The sequence below is a fragment of the Geotrypetes seraphini genome, chromosome 1, assembly GCF_902459505.1.
Source record: "Geotrypetes seraphini chromosome 1, aGeoSer1.1, whole genome shotgun sequence".
NCBI classification, from domain to species: domain Eukaryota; kingdom Metazoa; phylum Chordata; class Amphibia; order Gymnophiona; family Dermophiidae; genus Geotrypetes; species Geotrypetes seraphini.
In genome coordinates this window covers 251,940,267-251,961,409 of record NC_047084.1, presented here as the reverse complement: position 1 = coordinate 251,961,409, position 21,143 = coordinate 251,940,267, and the positions used below count along the sequence as shown (strand labels likewise).

Genomic DNA, 21,143 nt, shown 5'->3' with positions numbered 1-21,143 from the left:
AATGTTATTTCTGGTCAATGAGCATAGTATGCAGTTTACCCCAACATGATTCAGGGGTTAGAGCAATGACTTAGGGCTCCTTTTATAAAGTTGCGTTACCCCCGCGCTAGCCGAAAACTACCGCCTGCTCAAGAGGAGGCGGTAGCAGCTAGCGCGGCCGGCAGTTTAGCGCGCGCTATTACACGCGTTAAACCGCTAATGTGGCTTCATAAAAGGAGCCCTTAGTGAAACTGGCACATTAGTTGATGTAGCAAACAGAACTGGATCACAAATTGAAATGTTTCAAAAATATATTTTCTTTAACAATCATATAAAGCTAGTGAAGCATGAAGATTAAAAATAAAACATCTTTTTTGGGAAGTGGGGTTATATATGACAAAAAAATCTTTAAGATGAGTTAACCCTTTTAATATCTGCCTTTATTTAAAAGTTGCATGATTGTACATCAGTTTTATACTCTTTTCATGCAGATTTATTTTAATCACGATGCTCACAGATGGCCAAGTAACACGTTTTTTTAGGCGCTCATAAAGCAACAAAACAATCAAGGGGAAGGTCAGAAAGCACAGTTACTTATCGTAACAGGTTTATCCAGGGACAACAGGCAGATATTCTCACATGTGGGCGACGCCATCCACGGAGCCCCAGTGCGGAGAGCTTTAAAAGTGCATTGCCACTTTAAGAACTTGAGAAAGTTCAAACTGCCCGCACCGCGCATGCCACTTCCCACCTGACACCGCTCGTGACTCCTCAGTTCGTTAAGCAAGCTAAGAAGCCAACAAAGAGAGGTGGATGGGATGTGAGAATATCTGCCTGCTGTCCCTGGATAACATCTGTTACAGTAAGTAACTGTGCTTTATCCCAGGACAAACAGGCAGAATATTCTCACATGTGGAACTCCCTTGCTTACTAGAATGGGATGGAGAGAGAGTTGGCCATTAGGAATATAAATTTTGCAATACTGCTTGGTCGAAGTGACCATCCCGTATGTAATAAAATCCTAGACAATAGTGTGATGTGAATGTATGAACTGAGGACCAAGTAGCAGCTTTACAGATTTCATCAATAGGAGTGGAGCGAAGGAAAGCAACTGAAGCTGCCAAAGCTCTGACTTTGTGGGCTGTGACACGACTCCCCCAGTTGTAGCCCATCCTGAGCATAACAGAAAGAGATAAAAGACATCAACCATGTGGAAATCGTTCTCTTGGATACTGGACGTCCCAACTTGTTAGGATCAAAGGAGACAAAAAAGTTGAGGAGATGTTCTATGTGGTTGAGTTTTCTGCAATAATAGGCCAATGATTGTTTGTAGTCCAGAGTGTGAAGAGCCATTTTCCCAGGATGAGAATGAGGCTTAGGAAAGAATACTGGAAGAACAATAGATTGATTAAGGTGAAATTCTGTGACAACCTTTGGAAGAAACTGGGGATGGGTGTGAAGCACTATTTTATCATGGTGGAACACTATGAAAGGAGGATCTGCCACCAGTATATGAAGTTCACTAACTAGTCAAGCTGAAGTAAGGGAGATGAGAAAAACCATTTTCCATGTACTTGAGAAGAGCCATAGACATTGGTTCAAAAAGAGGCTTCATGAATGCAGCAAGAACCACATTAAGATCCCAAACCACTGGAGGTGGTTTGAGAGGAGGTTTGACATTGAAAAGTCCTTTCATGAATCTGGACACAAGAGGATGAACAGAGAAGTTTACCATTGACTGGTCTGTGAAAAGCATTGCTAGCAATGCTGTTTTTCTACGTGGAACATCAGCCGTGATGGAGAACGAGATCTGTGATGAGGCATGCTATTTTTATATGTGGATCATCGGCATGGTACCGGAGATCCAGTATTAGTACCACAGGACCTGATGACCTTATGCTCAGGCTGGACCAGAGAAAAGAGCGGTTGCCGCTTGGTCGGCATCAAAGGACTCAATACAATGTTGACCTGGGAGACCTGCTGGGAAGCTGGTGGCTTTTTAGTTGAATTACCCGATGGAGCGATATCCGCCGATGCTTTCGATGCTGAAGGCTGAGATGTCTTCTTGGTATCCATATCGGTGCTGAACAACTTTTCTTGTTGGAGCTTTTGATTCTTATAATGGTACATTTTTGCAGGGTAGAACACTGCGCGCAGGATTCAACATGGTGTTCCGAGTCAAGGCACTGTAAGCACCAACTATGTAGGTCAGTGATAGAAATTTACCGTTGGCACCTGCAACACTTTTTAAAACCAGTTAGTGGCTGGGACATCGACAGAAAAACCACCTCAGCCAAACTGAATTCAATAGCTGAGAAAAATGACGAGGCCTTGATGGGTGAAGCCCGGTAAGTGAGAACAGCGAGTAAAAAAATGTCCGACTATTTCTTTTTTTAAACTCAAATAAAACATGTAATCTATAAGATGAAGTAAAAAATACAACTAAAATATATGCGTGAGCGGGAAGGCAAAGGCAAAATTTGAACATATACGTTCAAAAAACACGACTTCTTAGCTTCGCGGAAAACTAAGAACTGAGGAGCCGCGAGTGGTGTCAGGCAGGAAGGCCCTCGCGTATGTGAAGTGCAGGCAGTTCGTGAACTTTCTCAAGTTCTTAATAGTGGCGATGCATTTTTAAAGCTGTCTGTACTGGGGCTCCGTGGATGACCACCCACATGTGAGAATATGCTGCCTGCTTGTCCTGGGATAATCATAAGTACTCTGCAAAATACCAAATAGTCAAAATTATTACATTAAAAATCTCAACATGGAACAAGATCATCTCTTACATACCTCACTTTATCATCTGCAGAGAAAAAAATAATAATTTGGAGGCAACAGTTTTGTACAGTACAAACAAAGCAAGGCAACAAAATACAATACCTGCAATAAACTTTCACTTTGCCTTTTTTGGATAATATTCTTACCATGACAGTTAGTACAGAAATGTTCTGTAATTAGAAAATGAGAATGTCCATCTCATGCTGTACAATCACAAATGTACTCCATTAGAAAATGAGAAGGGATAGGTCTGAAGAGTCATGGGAACTCTACCAGGCTGCTGCCTCTGGAATGTTGCACGCAGAAATTTACCGAGCTCGAGACATGTTAAGTGCTTTTCATGTGCAAAACTGTTACTGGCTAAAGCTTTCAAGAAGTATGTTACAGAAAAACACCCTGTAAAGACGGGCAGGATGTGATACAAGGCCCAGGAGTTGTTACAGAAATAATTAGAAATTTTATGTTCTACCACAGTAGCTCTAATCCCTGATCTGTTCCTCCAAATGAAAAGGCGAGCAGAGCTGGGCGTTCACTTAAAAGGAGATTGTCCATTCTTTGACACATCCATCATGGGATACTGTCACCAGCGTGTGTTCATCCAACCAAGCCAAACTGCTGACGTGATGTAACCTGTGGGCATCTGAAATGGTTGAGGCAGGGTTAGTAGAAGAAAATTCACTGCATTTGATAAAAATTGCAGTGTTACTTTTAGCACAAATGGCACTGGGAACCAAGTTCTTAATATAATACACTTGTTTGAGAACAGGTCTCTTTTTAAGAAATAAGAATTTTGCTTCAGACAAAAAGCAAGAAAATTTCAGAAGTATAAGAACATAAAAAGAGCTGCCATACTGGGACAGACCAAAGATCCATCAAGTCTAGCATCCTTTCTCCAACAGTAGCCAACTCAGGTCACACAAATATTTGAACTAGTAAGTCAGTTTTCTCAGCATGCTTGACAAATCAGAATCAGGTGCTTAAAAATGACTGGGTGGTAAAACCATTCTACAGAGAAAATCTTCATAAACTTGCTTTTGGACATTGTAATAACATGAATGAGAGATGAAAGTGGACCTTCAATAAACACAGCTAGACAAGGCTGTAAAAGGTTAAAAAAAACTAAGGCTTTTTACTTCATAAACCCATGACTGCCATGTTCCAAACACAGTCTGCATAGTCTCTCTCTCTCTCTGGGTTGCAAGGTCTGGTTGCTGCTAGACTTCATAACAGGATTAACATGTAATAATAAAGAAAATTTGGCTTACCTCAGCCAAGGAGAATATCTAGTGGTCCAGCAGTGAGTCAGGACAGGAGTGACTCCTGTTATGTCCTGTCCTGCACCTGAAAGGGTTTACCTTGCACGCCCTGGTAGTCCAGCGGTAGTGATCCTCCTAAACTCCTGCCCCGTGCAGGAAATGGATGGTTGCTGGGGGACCTCGTGGCATCCATTTCCTTTAGCGGCTCTGCACTGGGCAGGAGCATAAGAGGATCGTTCCTGCCCCAGTTCACCACGGCATGCATTGTAGGCCTTTAATGGTGTGTTGGCTGGGACAGAACAGGACATGGGAGGGGGTCATTCCTGTACTGGCTCATCACTGGACAACCAAGGCTCAAGGCAGGCCTGGGAGAGGTCTATAATGTGTCGGGGAGAGGGCGGGGATGCAGAGCTAGCTGGGACAGGACAAGAAGGGATTGCTCCTGTCTCAGCTCACCACCGAACCACCAATATCTATACTTGAATATAAATACTTGGTTTATATGAGTCAACCTTCCCCCCCACACCTTTTTTGAGAGAGAAAAAAAGAAAGGTTATCTCGGTTTATATTTGAGTATATACAGTAGAGAATGACACGATGGCTGCTGGTAACCCGCCGAAACAGTGTGGAGGGGAGGAGTGCTTACTGCGGGCACGGGGACAAAGCCATCCACCGCCCTGTGGAACAGTGAATGGCCTTGTCCCTGCAGTTAAGGGAGGGAACGTGCGCGGTCACCGATCGCGAGCGGCCCCCTCCCTACCTACTGAAACTATCTCCCTCCCCCTTACCTTTGCAGCGCGTTAGTAAAGTAACTAGCTGAAGCCGGCCGAGCCTGCCTGCAGTCGCGTGTGAGTGGGGAAAAGACGCTGGAAGGGAAGAAGACAGAGATGCCAGATTATGGGGGGAGTGGAGGGAAGATGATGTGTGCCAGACCAATTGGGGGTGGGGAGGGGGTGGGAGTGCATGGAGAGGCACAGTAACAGAGCAAATGGAAGATGCTGAGAGAAGACAGACAGTGGATGGAAGGAATTGAATGAGAAGATGAGAAAAGCAGAAACCAGACAACAAAGGTAGAAAATTTTTATTTATTTATTTCCTTTTTTGCTTTAGGATATAGTATATTAGTTGTGTTGATAAAAATTTATAAACAAAGCCCTGCCAGCTGAACATATCTTTCTCTAGTTCAGCAGCCAGAACTTTCATTTATAAGAAAGGAATAAGCTAAATATTGCAGTACTGAGGCTTGTATGGATGCTGCGGGGATAGTAGTCATGGGGACGGGGACAAATTTTTTCCCCGTGTCATTCTCTAATATACAGTAAACTTCAAGAGTGCTATAAGCCCTCCTTAAAAAAACCAGCAATTGTGGTAGTTTGACTTTTCTTCACACAGCTCAGCAGCCTTGTTACAAACACAACCAGTCAATTAAAAATTTTACAAAGCAGATAAACTTTATTCAGTCCCTTATACCTTAACTAAATAAACAACTTGCCTTGAGTTTCGCCTCTCATCTGTTTATCTCAACTCAATCTGTACCTCCCATCTTGACTCATCTAATATTTGCATTTGACCCCTTGGCTATAGGATAAGCTGTATTATAGAAAAACTGTATCATATTTATGGTATTTGAATGCTCTGATTTGTGCTTATTAGATGCTTCATAAATATTATGTCTCCCTTTTAGTATGTATTATCTCTGTTAATAATAGGAGTACCAAGAAAGTTTCAAAAATATACTTAAATTTCAATTTACTGATTTTGACATGACCTCATTCATTGTATTTATGTTTATATTTTGCTTTTTTTACTACTGTTATGCTGTTAACAAAATTGTAAGTTTATGTCCACACTGTGAGCTTTCCAGTTATCAGTCTGTTCATTTTTGTTGTAGCTCGTAGACTCTACTCAGATACCTCTTTTGTAAACTACCTCAAACTGAAAGGCTTTCATGGTATATACCGTATTTTTCGTTCCATAAGATGCACTTGACCATAAGACGCACCCTAGATTTAGAGGAGGAAAACAAGAAAAAAAAACCCCCAAAACATTCTGAACCAAATTCTCCCTGCCAGATTCTGCACCCAACCCCACACTCCTTTACCAGGCTCTGCACCCTGTCCGCTCTCCCTGCCGGCTCTGCACCCTGTCCCCCCTCTTGTGGTCTAGTGGTAGGCGGGGACAGGGCACAGGGCAGTGTCTAGTGGCTGGCAGGCAGGTAGGGACAGGGTATGCAGGGAAGTCTTTCTGTTTCCTGCTCAGCTTTGGAAATGTCTTTTCATATTTATTTCCTCTTTTTTATTTAATTTTTTTAAAGCAATTCACATGTCCAGCACAAAGCCTCTTGCCTCAGCTGTACATTTGTTGTAAATTTACTGTAATTCCAGCAGGAGGGCCCCCTTCCCCGGTACCTTTCTGCAGGACCCCCCCTCCCCCAGTAGCTCCAGCAAATTAAACAGTAAAAAAATCAGGGACAATGAAAGTCTGACAGCATTTTTACAACAGCCACACAGATGTCCCTCCAGAGCAGGGCAGCCTGGTGTTTAGTGCAGTAGACTAAACCAAGGGACCCAGGTTAAAATACTATTAACTACTTTTTTTTGTGAGCACTCTAGGAACAGAAATACCGCATTTTTCGCTCCAGTGAGAGGCAAGCACGAGCCCCGAGCGCACCTGCCTGGTCCCGCATCGCCGCCATCAGCTCGGTCCAGCGCTACATCGGCAGACGGAAATGAAAGGCAGTCGTGAGCCCCGAGCATGTCTGCCTGGTCCTGTGCCGCCACCTGAATGGCACCATCAGTTCAGTCCAGTGCTGCTTTGGAAGATGTAAGAGAAAGGTAGGCGCGAGCTACAAGCGCACCTGCCTGGTCCCGCGCTGTCGCTTGCATGGTGCCGTCAGCTCCTGTGAGTCTCACAAGAAGCAATGGTACCATTTGGCAGCGCAGGACTACGCATACGCGCTCAGGGCTCGCGTTTGCCTCTCACTGCCATGGCAGATGGGGACTCAGGCGGCCGTCCAGCAAGGGAGCCTGCCGATGCAGTGCTGGACCACCAGGATTACTTAAAGGTATGGGGGGGGGGGGAGGCGGTATTCACTCCATAAGACGCACTCTTATTTCCACCCCCTTTTTGGGGGTGGAAAAAGTGCGTCTTATGGAGCAAAAAAATAGGGTAAATAAAGATTTATGTTTTGTTATGTAATTATACCTGCTACACATCCCCTTTGGTGAATCGTGTCATAAAAAGTGGTTAATAAATCCCAATAAATAAAGTTTATTTCTGTTTCGATTTCTGTTTTCTAGTTGAAAAACAAAGCAGCTATTGTCTAGGCTAATGCACCCTAATCTTTTTGTGGCTGCGATCCCATGATTGCAGCCAAGCCAAATAAAACTGTGACCCCCCCCCAACCATTTGTGGGAGGGAAGCACAAATTTGGGACACAGAACAGAGGGCAGGAAGGATGACGAGGGGTGCATTGGGACAGGAAGGGAGAAGCAGGGTCACATTGGGACACAGAAGGAAGGGAGGGAACACAAACTTTGGACACAGGATGGAAAGAAGGAGGGAGAGAGCATGAACTTGGGTCATAGGATGGAAGAATGGACGGAGTGAGGGAAAGAGATGCTGAGGTAGAAGAAGGATTAGAATGGAAGAATTGTTGGGCAGGGAGTCTGAGTGAGAGGGAAAGAGATGGTACATATGGGAAAATGAAGAAAGAGGAGCATTGTTGGTCATACGGAGGGAGAGAGAGATATTGAACAAGGAGGTGGGAGAGGTGTAAGGTAAAGGGAAAAATGTTGGATGTGGTGGTGGAGAGGGAATAGTGGGATGAATGAAGAATGAAAGTAAATGTAAACCTCCTATCTTTTCTACTTAAACTACAGTACTTTATTTTGAGGACTTTTTATTTAATGTTTTTATAGACTGTGTACTGTACAGGATCCAAGTTACATACAAATTCAACTTAAGAATGGTTTTAAAAACAAAACGTGTTCTTAACTTGGGGACTTGCTGTACTGCTTGTACCAAAATATTAAGCAGTTTACAAAACTACAAACTTCAAATACATCACAGTATATCTATAAAAATATATATACAATAAAACTCAAAATCTAAAACAAAACAAAAAAAATTTTGCAATAAAATTCTCAAGAAATCGATATTACTACAATAAAAGACTCGTGTGTTTACAAAGAACTTAACGATGGTAGATTTCTGTTTTATCTGCATGAGGGCCTGCCTCAAGTATCTGTGTAGACAGCAAGGAGTTTGGTAATGCAACATTTAAGTCATATTAATTTTGACCATACAAAATTGTAGCATCCAGCTTGCAACAGTTATCTTACAAATTAGAGTCATTATAATATTACAGCACTTAAATGTATTTCCACTTATTTTAGCAGTCTTTACCTGGGATCTTAAGTCTAAGGTCAGGATCACTTAAAGTCCAAATATAAACCATCGTGTCCATGCCTCCACTAGCAAAGTGCTCATTGTCTGGTGACCAGCCAATACAAACAATTTTTGCATGGTGTCCATAGAAGACATTTTGTTCCTATTTAAAAGGCAGAATTAAAAAAAAAAAAGGATTAAGATTCCCAAAATCAAAATACTAGTAAGTGAAAAAAAAAATACAAGATGGAATGGACTAAAGAATCCTTCTTTTCAAGACTCTTCTCCCAAGGTCCTAAGCTGGAACGCAAATAAAGGCCAACTTGCTCAGCAGATCTATTCCAACAACTTTGAGTCAGGATACCTTTCAAATCATCAGGCCACATTACGTGAATGATATGTCCCAGTTCCACAAACTCAACATTTCATTCTTTCTGCATTAGGTTCCACAGTTTAGGGCTTTTTTGACATAAGGCCAGCTGGCCTTGTGCAGTTTTATTTTCTAGTAAAGTATCTACAACTGTAATTAGTAGTTTTAATTTGTCTGTGTACAATAAGTGATTTAACACATCTCTAAAGTACCCTCCCCATATTACAAAATCCAGACTCACCCTTATACCTTAGAACTTACAACTTAGATCCCTGTCAAATATGGCTACCATATATAGAATCTGGGGAAAGTGCATGATACAAGCAATTCTATACTCACAAAAAAGTTGTTCATTCAATTACTACCATGTCAAATAACCTAACAATTAAGCTACAGTTCAGGCACTGTTCTGTCCTTGTTCAAGGAGCTTACAATCTAAGAGTCTCACTTATGAATCTGCAATATGTTAATGCACATTAGAAGCAAATGATATACCTTGATGCCAAGTGATGAGAGCCTATTTTATAACAGAATCTGGGAGCCCAGGTTGCATTATAGAATACAAGCCTAACCTCATACTGGCATGCCTAACATTTAAGTACCCAGTTATACCAGCCATAGAACTGGCATGAGTGGGGTTGTAATTAAGTTATGTGCATATGTGGGAACCCCACTTATCTCCTGCCCCTTTGCAAGTACACTAGGACCCTGCTAAGATACAATATTACACAGGTATGTCCACACATATACATTTAATACGAGATAGTTACATGCATTAATATATGTACCTAGATTACAGAATTGTCCTTACTATGCTTAAGTGTGTAATAGTTTACATTATTATGAATTAAACAAAAAGGTTAATAAATGAGGCCCCAAGCACGTACCTGGGGCACTCTGCAATCTGTTCAGCCTGTGGGACTGAATGCCCGGATTGAGTGGACAGCCTTCTTTGGTGTTTGAATGCCTGTGATTGGTGGATCGTGTCTGGAGGTGAAGCTTGTGTGCTATTTGTAGCTGGAGGCTGTGGAGTGCCTTAGCACAGGTATTGATCTGTAAAGTGGTGTGAGAGACTGAAGAGCTTGGTGGGCCTGGATAGAGCGTATGAGAAGCAGTGAAGTTGAAACCCTTGACGCAGCAACCAGAGCAAAACGGAGGGTTCCCCGTCGGGTTCAGTGGCTGCAGGGCCCAGGTGAAGGACTGAGAGATCCTGGATGCCGAAGCAGCTAAGTTGTTCTCTTTTTTTGCTGTGTTCCACGCTGAATCCTGGACTACTTTGCTACAGTGCTGATTTACCCATTTTTTCACAACTGAGGGCTGTGTGTCCCAGTGTGTTTTGTAACATCTCCCTGCAGGCTACCATAGAGCTTTTTCTACTGGTTCTATATTTTGGAGTACAGGGTTAGCCTTGAAAGGTGGAGTTTTTTGCCAGATGAAGCTGAACTGAGGCTTTTTCTCCACCTTTCTTTTTCCCTGTTACTACCTGTTGTGTGATTGGCTTGTGTGTGTGTGAAATTAAAGCCTGTTAGTGTTGCAGAGGGGAGGTTTGTTGTCCATATGGGGTTCTGATTTAGAGGTAATATTATTGGAGTTTAACTGACCCTTTTCCTGAGAGTATATGTATTAGTGGCAATATATTTGCCCCAAGGTCATAAGGAGTATCACTGGTAGAAGAATTTCAAAGCATGTCTTTCCCATTTCTGTCCACTGCTTAATCATTAGACTATTCTTCCATTCCAACTGTCCAAAATACATGAGAACAGCAAAATTTTACATTTTGTCAGATAATTTGAGATGGCTTCAAGAAGACTACAGTTTCTTACCTCATATCCATTTGCCACATTAAAAACAGTAACAACCTTATGTGCATCACAGACTGCAAGAAAGGCACCATCATGGGAATATGCTAAGCCAGTCACAAGGCCTTTCACTTGCAAAACCTTGCCATCGTTCTTTAAGGTGTTACCCTGAATGGAATATAAATGAATTTTTCCATCCTGCAAGGGAAAGAGACTACAATTGGTTTGTAAAACGCTTTGCTCTGCCAGATGCTTAAAGCGATATAGTAAGTCAGAAATAAACAAACACAATGCATGCACATACTATTATACAGCTGCCTTTATAAATGTCATTGACAATAAGTTTGTACCCTCCTTTTGTAGATACAATTGTGTTTCAAATATTTTCATGCTGAGCTGTATACAATACTCTCAATTTCAATAGCATACTAAAACCAAGCAGATGTTTAGGGAGCACAATTAACATTTTAGAGACAGTTACTTACTAAGCTTTTTATTTACAGACAGTTTATTTTTTTTTTTAAACCCCCCACAAAACCAACACCCTATAGACGGGTGTGAATTTTAAAATCTAAAGCCCAAGGAGATAAACCTCAAACCTGAAGTGTACATAAGAAGGTACAAAGCATCTTTACCTCTGCTCCCACAGCAACTGTACAGCCTGTAGGATGGATTGCCACTGATGCAGGCTCATAGCCAGGGTCCTCAATAGAAAAGCATTTCTTCTTATCCTTCAGCAAGACAATCTAGAAAGCCAAATATATCACTCAGGTTTTTTTTAGCACGGAGCCAGATTTTAAATACTGCATTTTTCATGTGCAAAGTTATGACTTCCCATGTGGAAAACCTCTTACACAGCTGGAAGGGGAGGGGGTCCTTCTCCAAAGGTACAGCTACCCTGAGGTGTTCCTGTTCTGTTATGGTTGGCCTGGTTGCTCAAGGGCATTCTGAGTAAATTATGTAATGAAAATAAAGTCTATGCCCCACCACATTCTCTCCTTGTTTCCCCAGTTCTTCTCCCCAACACTCTTTAACTCTATCCCAGTTAGGCCCAATTCCATCCCTATTCCCCACCAGCTAGTATCTACCTTCCTATTTCCAACTCCTTCAAGTTGGCTTTCCCCCTCAGTTTTTCTTTAATCCTTTTATATTTGCTCCACAGACTTATTAAGATAAAACATAACTGTTCCAGAGATAACACTACTGTCACCATACGACATTCAGCAAGCTATACTTCAGAAGCTCGCCATGTCCAGCAACAGTCCCAGAGCAGCTGTTTGCATGCTTGCCCTTTAAGTCTGGTATGATTTTCCTTAAGACTTTTGCTTCTACAGTATACCTCCACCAGAAACTGACTTGGGCCTTAGTTGTTTTAAGTACAAATGTAAGTGGGATTTTTTTTGTAAGTATAAAATACAAGTACATTATACATGAGGTTATAACGGAGGAGACATGATCGAGACGTTTAAGTATATTACCGGCCGTATCGAGATGGAAGAAGAGATTCTCTTTCTCAAAGGACCCTCAGCCACAAGAGGGCATCCGCTCAAACTCAGGGGCAGGAAATTTCATGGCGACACCAGGAAATATTTATTCACCGAGAGAGAGTGGTTGATCCTTGGAATGAGCTCCTGGTGCAGGTGATCGAGGCAAACAGCGTGCAAGAATTTAAAAGCAAATGGGATGCCCATGTGGGATTCCTTAGAGGGTTAAGCCAAGGGAACCTGTCACCAGGAGTGGGATCCCTAGGATAGTAGACTTGGGGGTGAGTCAGTAGAGTGGGCAGACCTGATGGGCTATGGCCCTTATCTGCCGTCATCTTCTATGTTTCTATGTTAATCTAAATATTGTTTATTGTTTATTCAAAATATTTCATTAAATGCTTATCCAGCAGTATAAAGCAAAGTACAAAGTATTTAAAAGTTGTACAAAGTATTTAAAAATTACAGGAAGGCAAACATGTCTGCATTGTAGACATACATGTACTAAATTATTGGACAAACCTGGACTAAACAGACAAACTCAGGCCATTAAAACAACAGAAGGGGGCAGAAAGACATTTACATCATAGACAAAAAACAATATCCTAACTTATCTTTAAACCATGGTTAATGTTGTGTCATAATCCAAGAAAAGGGACCAAGTCTTAGAAATTGAATTATTCAGCTGGCTAAGTAATCGAGAAGATGCCGATTCAAATGAAACAAACCACATCTTTCTATCATTTCATTTGCCAGATATACCGTTCCAATTAATAATATAATTCAAACAAATAAATAGAACCCAAATGACATTGTTGCCTTGTTTCTCAGGTAAGCGTGCACTTCGACTTGGTACCCTTTCTTAGATTGCGACACACATATTCAATTAGTAAATGTGGTATCAGTTAACAAGGATGGCATTCAGACATTTGGATTGTTATATCAGGTCTGAACATTTTGGGCCAGATTCTGTATAGGAAGCCCAGTCTCAGAAGCTGCCTAAGTGGGGCTCTCATGGAGGGTGGCCTAAGAGATCTGGCCAATCGGAATCTTAGGCCACTCCCAGTGCATCTCAGAATGCATTGCAAATGGGACCTAAGATTCTGGTTGGCCTAGGTGCCTAAGGCCCCTCCTATGGGAGGGGCCTTAAGTGCCTGGGCCAATCAGGGCCTAAGGCCCCTCACATTCATGAAAAGGCGGGCCAGCTGGCTGGAGGCAGGAAAGATGCCTCCGGAAGGACAACATTTTAAGGTAGAGGGGGTTCTGGGGGGTGCTGTCTGTGATGTTTGGGGGGGTGTTCCAGCAGGAGGTACTGGGCATCCCTCCAGCGAAGTACGGGGTAGGAGTGGGTGGGGGGGTTTCTAGCAGGAGGGACTGAGCATCTCTCCTGCTGGCGATGTTCGGGGGTGGGGTTCTGGCAGGAGGGACTGGGCATCCCTCCTGGTGGTGATGTACAACATATAGTTTGTCACCAAAGGTGTATATTAGAGAATGACACGGGGACATATTTTTTCCCATCCCCACAGAACTCAATTTTTCCGTCCCGAGTTTTGTCACGGTCTCATTCCTGTATGCTCAGCCTTAACCGCACAAGCCTCAAGCACTTATGATTTTGAAGTGTTTGAGGCTTGTGCAGATGAGGACAGAGCTTGCAGGAATAGGGCAGGGACAGGAAAAAAACTCTCTGGGACAGGAAAATGAGTTCCCATGGGGACGGGGTAAAATTTATCCCTGCGTTATTCTCTAGTGTATATTCAATTCAGATTAATTTTTCCAAGAGCATGTAACGTACCCTATTGCCAGAGCTGTTAATATTGATTTAATCAACATATCTCCAGATCATTTTGTGTCATGTTGGAAAATAACCATCTCCATGAGATGTTAAAGGTTCCAAAATTTTCAATATTTCCTGTATTTGTATCCAGAATATTATATGATTTAAAAGTACCTTTGGCTGATGTGCAATGCCAACATAGTGTCCACCATTTCTTTGCTGATGTCTCTCTTTGCAGCAATGGTGGACAAAAACAGACTGAAAAAGTCTGCAGATGGTGGGGTCCTCACCCATATCCAGACTAGTCCTGGCACGGGCATCAGCAGCATGCAAAAGAGACAGTGTCAGGAGACAAGATAGGCATAAAATATCCATGTGACAACTAAACCAATCGAAATCTATCATAGCCGGATGAGAGGTCTCCCGCACAGGGACCTCCAGCACCAGTGACTAGCCTGGAAGAAGGAGACACGCCTGCTGGCTGCGTCAAATGAGCCAGGTCTGAAGAACACATTCTCTAAAGCAGCCAAAGGAAATTCGGAGAAAATTCACATGCCTTGGTCACTGCCGAGTCCAGCTGAGGTGTCTGCGCCAAAAAAAATCACAGACTCGGAACACAAGTGTTTGGCGCCACTGTCCCTAATGGTGTGCGGACGAGACCTTTTCCCCAAAACACAGACCCAGGTAGGCTCCCCAGCCCTAGAAGACTCAGAGGAGGCGAAGCCCGAAGCTTCTGCCCCTCCCTTCAGTGTACAGCAGTACACGAATGCTGTTCCAGCGTCAATCTAGCACAATCCACACAGGTAGTCGACAGATTAGGGCCCGAGTCAATCCCAATTGATTTGCCACAAAATTGAGGGGTTTTGAGGCAGAAATCAAGTTTTGTAATAAAAGATCTATTAAAATCAAAGATGGTCACTGCCAGCAAATTCATGCCAAAAATAAAGAAAATTCAGAAATAAGAGATAGCAATTTGGGGTTTGGGGAGGTGGGAGACCTGAACCCTACCCTCAGAAGTTCTGAAAAATGAATTTTATAGAGTTTCACAGAAAACCCCCAAAGCTCCCATAAGAAATAATGGAGGTGTACTTACAGTCAAGTTTCAAGTTTATTTGTTATTTGATTAATCGCCTATTACAATTACTAAGTGATGTACACATAATAAAATAAATTTCTACAATGTACATAAAATAAAGGGTAACGTTAACAAGGGTATAAAATCATCAAAAATAAACTAATTAAAACAAGGTAAATAATACAAGAACAAACAAACAATAGGACAAAAGGGGAGGAAATACAATGTTTGAAAGGAAAGAATCAACAGTTAAGGTAAAACACAAAATGAATGGGAGGACAAATAAATAATTGAAGATCCAAAAATGATAAAAGAGCAAATGATAAGAGCAATTAACGTTTCGATTAGGTATTGAACGCATCTTTAAAAAGAAAGCTCTTAAGTTGGCTTTTAAATTTTTCCAAATTCTTCTCCTCTCTTAAATAAAGTGGGAGTGAATTCCAAGTCTGTGGCGCTGTTACAGTAAAAATGAATTGCCTTCGAGTGTTAATAATTTTAAGAGAAGGAATGACCAACAAAAGATGGTCATTAGATCTTAAAAATTTAGGAGAATTATATGGAATTAAAACTTTGTAAATAAAAGCAGGGGTTTTATATAATAGTGATTTAAATGTGAGCAAAGATAATTTATATAAAATTCGGTATGATACTGGGAGCCAATGAGCCTTTTGAAGTAATGGAGTAACGTGGTCGAACTTCTTAGCCCCCATAATTAATTTAATAGAGGCATTCTGGATTATCTGCAATCTTCTGATTTCTTTTTGTGCCATTCCCTTGAATAAAGAATTGCAGTAATCAATTTTCGAGATAATCATTGAATGAATTAATATATTCAATGATTTGGAACATAAGAATTTCGAAATACCTGCGTGTCAGCTCTGTACACTGCAGCTGATTGAAGGAAAGGATTTTCTGCCTCAGAAACTGCTCCAAAATGACCAAATTTGAAGATCTTTGGAATGCCAGTCAGACAGACTCCGACTGTAACCTCAACTCCCATGGAACCTCTCCATGTGAATGGGGAGTGGGAAACGCAGCTTGTGCCCTGAAAACTCAGAGGGACTTTTACTCAGGATGCATACAGTCTGCATTTAAACCTCCGACAGGTTCATAGGGCAAGCAAACTCCCAGGGGAATGGCCATGAGTCTGGTAAGGGTGGCACACAGAAGGCTGGCTCCACCAAAGTTTCTCTGTGAAGCAGTAGTCTGGCTCCGTGGGACTGCATCCTTTCATCCAGCAGAGGACACCGCACAGGGTCTCATGGCACTGAAGCCACTGAAGAAAAACAAACTTTAAGCAAAAAATAAAAATAAGAAAAAGATGCAGAACAGATCAAAAGACTTCTGCATGGATTGCTTGCAGAAACTGAAAACTGTAGGGGGCTCTAACTCTCTCTCTCTCTAAGGTAGAAGGAGCACATACTCAGAAAAGTATTTGGATTTCTGCAACTCCCAAATTGCGGGAAGGGATTGAACACCTAGAATCTGGAAGGAATGTAACAGAAATGAGAGATCATAATGTAGCACTCTGAGAACAGCGCAACCCTCTCTCCCTCTTGGTATTGGGGAGTTTAGTGAAAAGGTGCTAGGAGTAGAGATGTTTGAACTAAAAATATCCAAGACAACTTAAAGGCTTTATGCTATTTTATGCTTGCTTCTCAGTGAGCAACAAAAAAACCCACACAAACAAAACTTTAAAAAAGACTCAATTCATTGCTAAGATTATGGTTATTCACTCCTTCATGAAAATCCCTTATTCTGCTTCCTAATTATTTCACTTGTCTATTAAAAATGTGCCTTTGCCATCCAAGCAAGATAGCCGCAGGCTTGATGTGCTGAGCAGCACCCCAGAGAGCTCCTCGGTGTTTTAAGCGGATTTGATTCCTCACAGCATTATTTACTTACTGAAAATGCCGAAAAGAAGAGGCCGGTGCCTCGCGGCGCTCCGGGGTTCCCACTTTCGGCAACATCGATGAGCTTTAGGCGGACACAGGGAGTCTCAGTGCTGTTGGACTTTGGCCCGCTGAGGATGCTAGGAACCGGCGAGACCGCAGCTACTCCTCTTGGGCCTGATACTACTCTAAGCCCCGACGCGAGAGCTCCACCTCCCCAGCCCCAGATTACTAGATCTCCATGGAGCGAGGAAACCCCGGAGAGTGAGGTATTCCTCTCTCCTGAGGCCAGCGCAGTTTCATCTGAGAGCTTGTTGGTGGGGACCCCTATGCAGGGAAGCCCTACCGAAGAAACTGGGACTGGTTCAGCTTTGGGGAATGGATTGGGACAGAGAGAGAAGTGCCAAGAGAACATTCATGATGATAAGAACTTTTTCACTAAAAAAAGAGTTAATCTTGGTAGAAAGGTCTCCAGAGGTGACTCTCGATTCCCTTTGGGATCTTGGGGCTAACTTAGGGAAGTCCATAAGTCCCAATTTTAAATATATTGAGGGGAAATTGATTGAACATACAAAAGAGCTAAATTGCTTAAAACAAGAAGTGACTGTCTCCAAGTCTTCTGTGCAAAAGGTTGAACAAGAATTAAGTTCTTCAAAATTAATTGAAGAGACATTGATAAAAGATAATATGAATCTCAGAAGAAAGGTAGAATTACTTGAGAACAGTGCCTGGAACAATAATTTAAGATTGATTAACTTCCCTAGGAGTACTATGGTAATTCCTAGAGAAATTCTAAAAAGATACATAATAGAAATATTGGAAGTTCCAGAGGAAAATCTACCTCCATTTTCACAAGTATACTACCTTCCTGAAAGAAAAAGAAAATCAACAACAAAAAGCACAGTTACTTACCGTAACAGGTGTTATCCAGGGACAGCAGGCAGATATTCTTAACACATGGGTGACGTCACCGACGGAGCCCTCGGTACGGACCTTTTAACTAGAAGTTTCTAGTTGGCCGCACCGCGCGTGCGCGAGTGCCTTCCCGCCCGACGAAGGAGTGCGTGGTCCCCAGTTAGGATAAGCCAGCTAAGAAGCCAACCCGGGGAGGTGGGTGGGACTTAAGAATATCTGCCTGCTGTCCCTGGATAACACCTGTTACGGTAAGTAACTGTGCTTTATCCCAGGACAAGCAGGCAGCATATTCTTAACACATGGGTGACCTCCAAGCTAACAAAGAGGGAGGAGGGATGGTTGGCCATTAGGAAAATAAATTTTGTAACACAGATTGGCCGAAGTGTCCATCCCGTCTGGAGAACGCATCCAGACAGTAGTGAGTAGTGAACGTGTGAACTGAGGACCAAGTGGCCGCCTTGCAGATTTCCTCGATGGGCGTGGAACGGAGGAAAGCCACAGAAGCAGCCATAGCTCGGACTCTGTGGGCCGTGACAGATCCTTCCAGTGAGAGACCGGCCCGAGCATAACAGAAGGCAATACAGGCAGCAAGCCAATTTGAAAGTGTCCGTTTGGAGACAGGACGGCCCAAACGGTTGGGATCGAAAGACAAAAAGAGCTGAGGGGATGTTCGGTGAGCTCTGGTACGATCAAGGTAGTAAGCAAGGGCACGCTTACAATCCAGCGTGTGCAACGCCTGTTCTCCAGGATGCGAGTGAGGCTTAGGGAAGAAGACGGGAAGCACAATGGACTGGTTGAGGTGAAAAGCCGAGACCACCTTGGGAAGGAATTTAGGGTGGGTACGCAGAACAACCTTGTCATGGTGAAAAACAGTGAACGGTGGGTCGGCAACCAGTGCATGCAGTTCGCTAACCCTCCTGGCAGAGGTGATGGCAATTAGGAAAAGCACCTTCCATGTAAGAAGCCTGAATGAAGCTGTGGCAAGAGGCTCAAACGGAGGTTTCATGAGAGCAGAGAGAACCACATTCAGGTCCCAGATGACGGGAGGAGGCTTGAGAGGCGGTTTGATGTTGAAGAGCCCTCTCATAAATCTTGAAACCAGAGGATGAGCCGTGAGGGGTTTTCCGAGAATAGGCTCGTGAAACGCAGTGATGGCACTGAGGTGGACTCTGATGGAGGTGGTTTTGAGGCCAGCGTTGGACAGCGAGAGCAAATATTCCAAGACAGTTTCCACCGCCAAAGAGGTGGGTTCTTGATGATGCCGGAGACACCACGAGGAGAATCTGGTCCACTTCTGATGGTAACATTGGAGAGTGGCCGGTTTCCTGGAGGCGTCCAAAATGAGGCGGACCGGTTGAGATAGATTCTCAGGAGAGGTCAGCCCGAGAGAAACCAAGCTGTCAGGTGGAGGGAAGACAGGTTGGGATGTAGTAGAGACTGATTCTGCTGTGTAAGTAGAGTAGGAAACACAGGAAGAGGAATGGGCTCCCTGGAGCTGAGTTGAAGCAGAAGGGAGAACCAGTGTTGACGAGGCCACCGAGGGGCGATGAGGATCATGGTGGCATTGTCCTTGCGGAGTTTGGACAAGGTCCGCAACATCAAAGGAAGTGGAGGGAAGGCATAGAGGAACCGATCCCTCCAGTCGAGCAGGAATGCATCCGGGGTCAGACGGTGAGGAGAGAAGAGTCTGGAACAGAATTGGGGCAGCTGATGGTTGTGAGGTGCTGCAAAGAGGTCCACCTGCGGAGTGCCCCATCGAGCAAAGATGGAGAGTAGAGTCGGAGGGTCCAACGTCCACTCGTGAGGTTGAAGGATGCGGCTGAGATTGTCGGCCAGAGAGTTCTGTTCGCCCTGGATATAGACCGCCCTGAGAAAGAGATTGCGGTCCGTGGCCCAGGTCCAGATGCGCAGAGCCTCCAGACAAAGGGGGCGAGATCCGGTGCCGCCTTGCTTGTTTATGTAGTACATGGCGACTTGATTGTCTGTGCATAGGAGGAGGACTTGAGGACAGAGAAGATGTTGGAAAGCCTTGAGGGCGTAGAACATGGCTCTGAGTTCCAGGAAATTGATGTGATGACGACGCTCCTGTGGGGTCCAAAGTCCCTGGGTGCGTAGATCTCCCAGGTGAGCTCCCCACGCGTAGGGGGACGCATCTGTGGTGATGATCATAGAGTGGGGGGGCAGATGGAAAAGTAGACCCCTGGAAAGATTTGAGGAGTTCAACCACCATTGGAGAGATTGCTGAAGAGATGATGTCACAGAGATGGGATGAGAAAGAAGATCCGTAGTCTGTGACCACTGGTTGGCGAGCGTCCACTGAGGTGTACGAAGGTGGAGACGAGCCAGAGGAAGGACATGCACTGTCGAGGCCATGTGACCCAGGAGGACCATCATCTGTCGAGCAGGAATGGAGGGATGCATGAGTACCTGACGGCAGAGATGGAGCAGGGTCTGCTTGCGATCGGAGGGGAGAAAAGCCCTCATTAGCGTGGTGTCCAGAACTGCTCCAATGAATTGAAGTCGCTGGGTGGGAAGCAGATGCGACTTGGGGTAGTTGATCTCGAACCCCAGGAGGTGGAGGAGAGAGATGGTGTGATGAGTAGCCTGTAGCACAAGTGGAGACGTAGGTGCTTTCACCAACCAATCGTCCAAATAGGGGAACACCTGGAGGTTGTGAGACCTGAGGAAGGCCGCTACCACTATAAGGCACTTGGTGAAGACCCTGGGTGAGGAGGCGAGGCCGAACGGTAGCACCTTGTACTGATAGTGGTGGTGCAGTACCTGGAACCGCAGGTAGCGGCGAGAATGTTGATTGATGGAGATGTGAGTGTAGGCCTCTTTGAGGTCCAGGGAACATAGCCAGTCGTGTTGAGAAAGAAGAGGGTAGAGCGTGGCAAGGGAGAGCATTCTGAACTTCTCCTTGACCAGACACTTGTTGAGGTCCCTGAGATCGAGAATGGGACGGAGGTCTCCCGTCTTTTTGGGTACCAGGAAGTAGCGGGAGTAGAATCCCTGCCCCCTTTGATCTGGAGGTACTTCTTCGATGGCATTGAGAAGGAGGAGGGATTGAACCTCCCTCAGGAGGAGGGGGGTTTGAGATGAGTTTGAAGCAGACTCTACGGGAAGGTTGTCCGGAGGCAGAGTCTGGAAGTTGAGAGAGTAGCCGTGGCGGATGATGTTGAGGACCCACTGGTCCGACGTGATGACTTCCCAACGGCTTGAGAAAATGGTGAGACGACCCCCGATAGGCTGTGGAAGAGGCAGCGAGGGTGGATGACTGGCTATGCCCTGGAGAGAAGAGTCAAAAGGGCTGAGATTGTTTAGCAGGCTGAGGAGGCTTGGAGGGTTGAGTGGCCTGAGACCGAGCCTGGGCATGGTGCTGCTGTTGACGGGGTCGCCGAGATTGTTGGGGAGGTGGATTGAGTGGCCTGG

The 21,143-nt window shown here is 44.0% G+C and overlaps 1 protein-coding gene across 1 annotated transcript in view; it reads right to left on the bottom strand.

Annotated features, from left to right (window-relative positions):
- Positions 1 to 1,271: 1,271 nt before the first annotated feature.
- The window catches only part of WDR1 (WD repeat domain 1), a 76,393-nt gene continuing 56,521 nt past the window's right edge, over positions 1,272 to 21,143 (bottom strand). Inside the window, exons 12-15 of the mRNA XM_033949167.1 lie at positions 11,210 to 11,320; positions 10,599 to 10,772; positions 8,424 to 8,568; positions 1,272 to 3,400 (exon numbers count right to left, since the gene is read on the bottom strand). Of these exons, the coding sequence (XP_033805058.1) occupies positions 3,294 to 3,400; positions 8,424 to 8,568; positions 10,599 to 10,772; positions 11,210 to 11,320 (537 nt within the window). The 3' untranslated portion in view covers positions 1,272 to 3,293. The remainder of the gene's footprint in view (positions 3,401 to 8,423; positions 8,569 to 10,598; positions 10,773 to 11,209; positions 11,321 to 21,143) is intronic.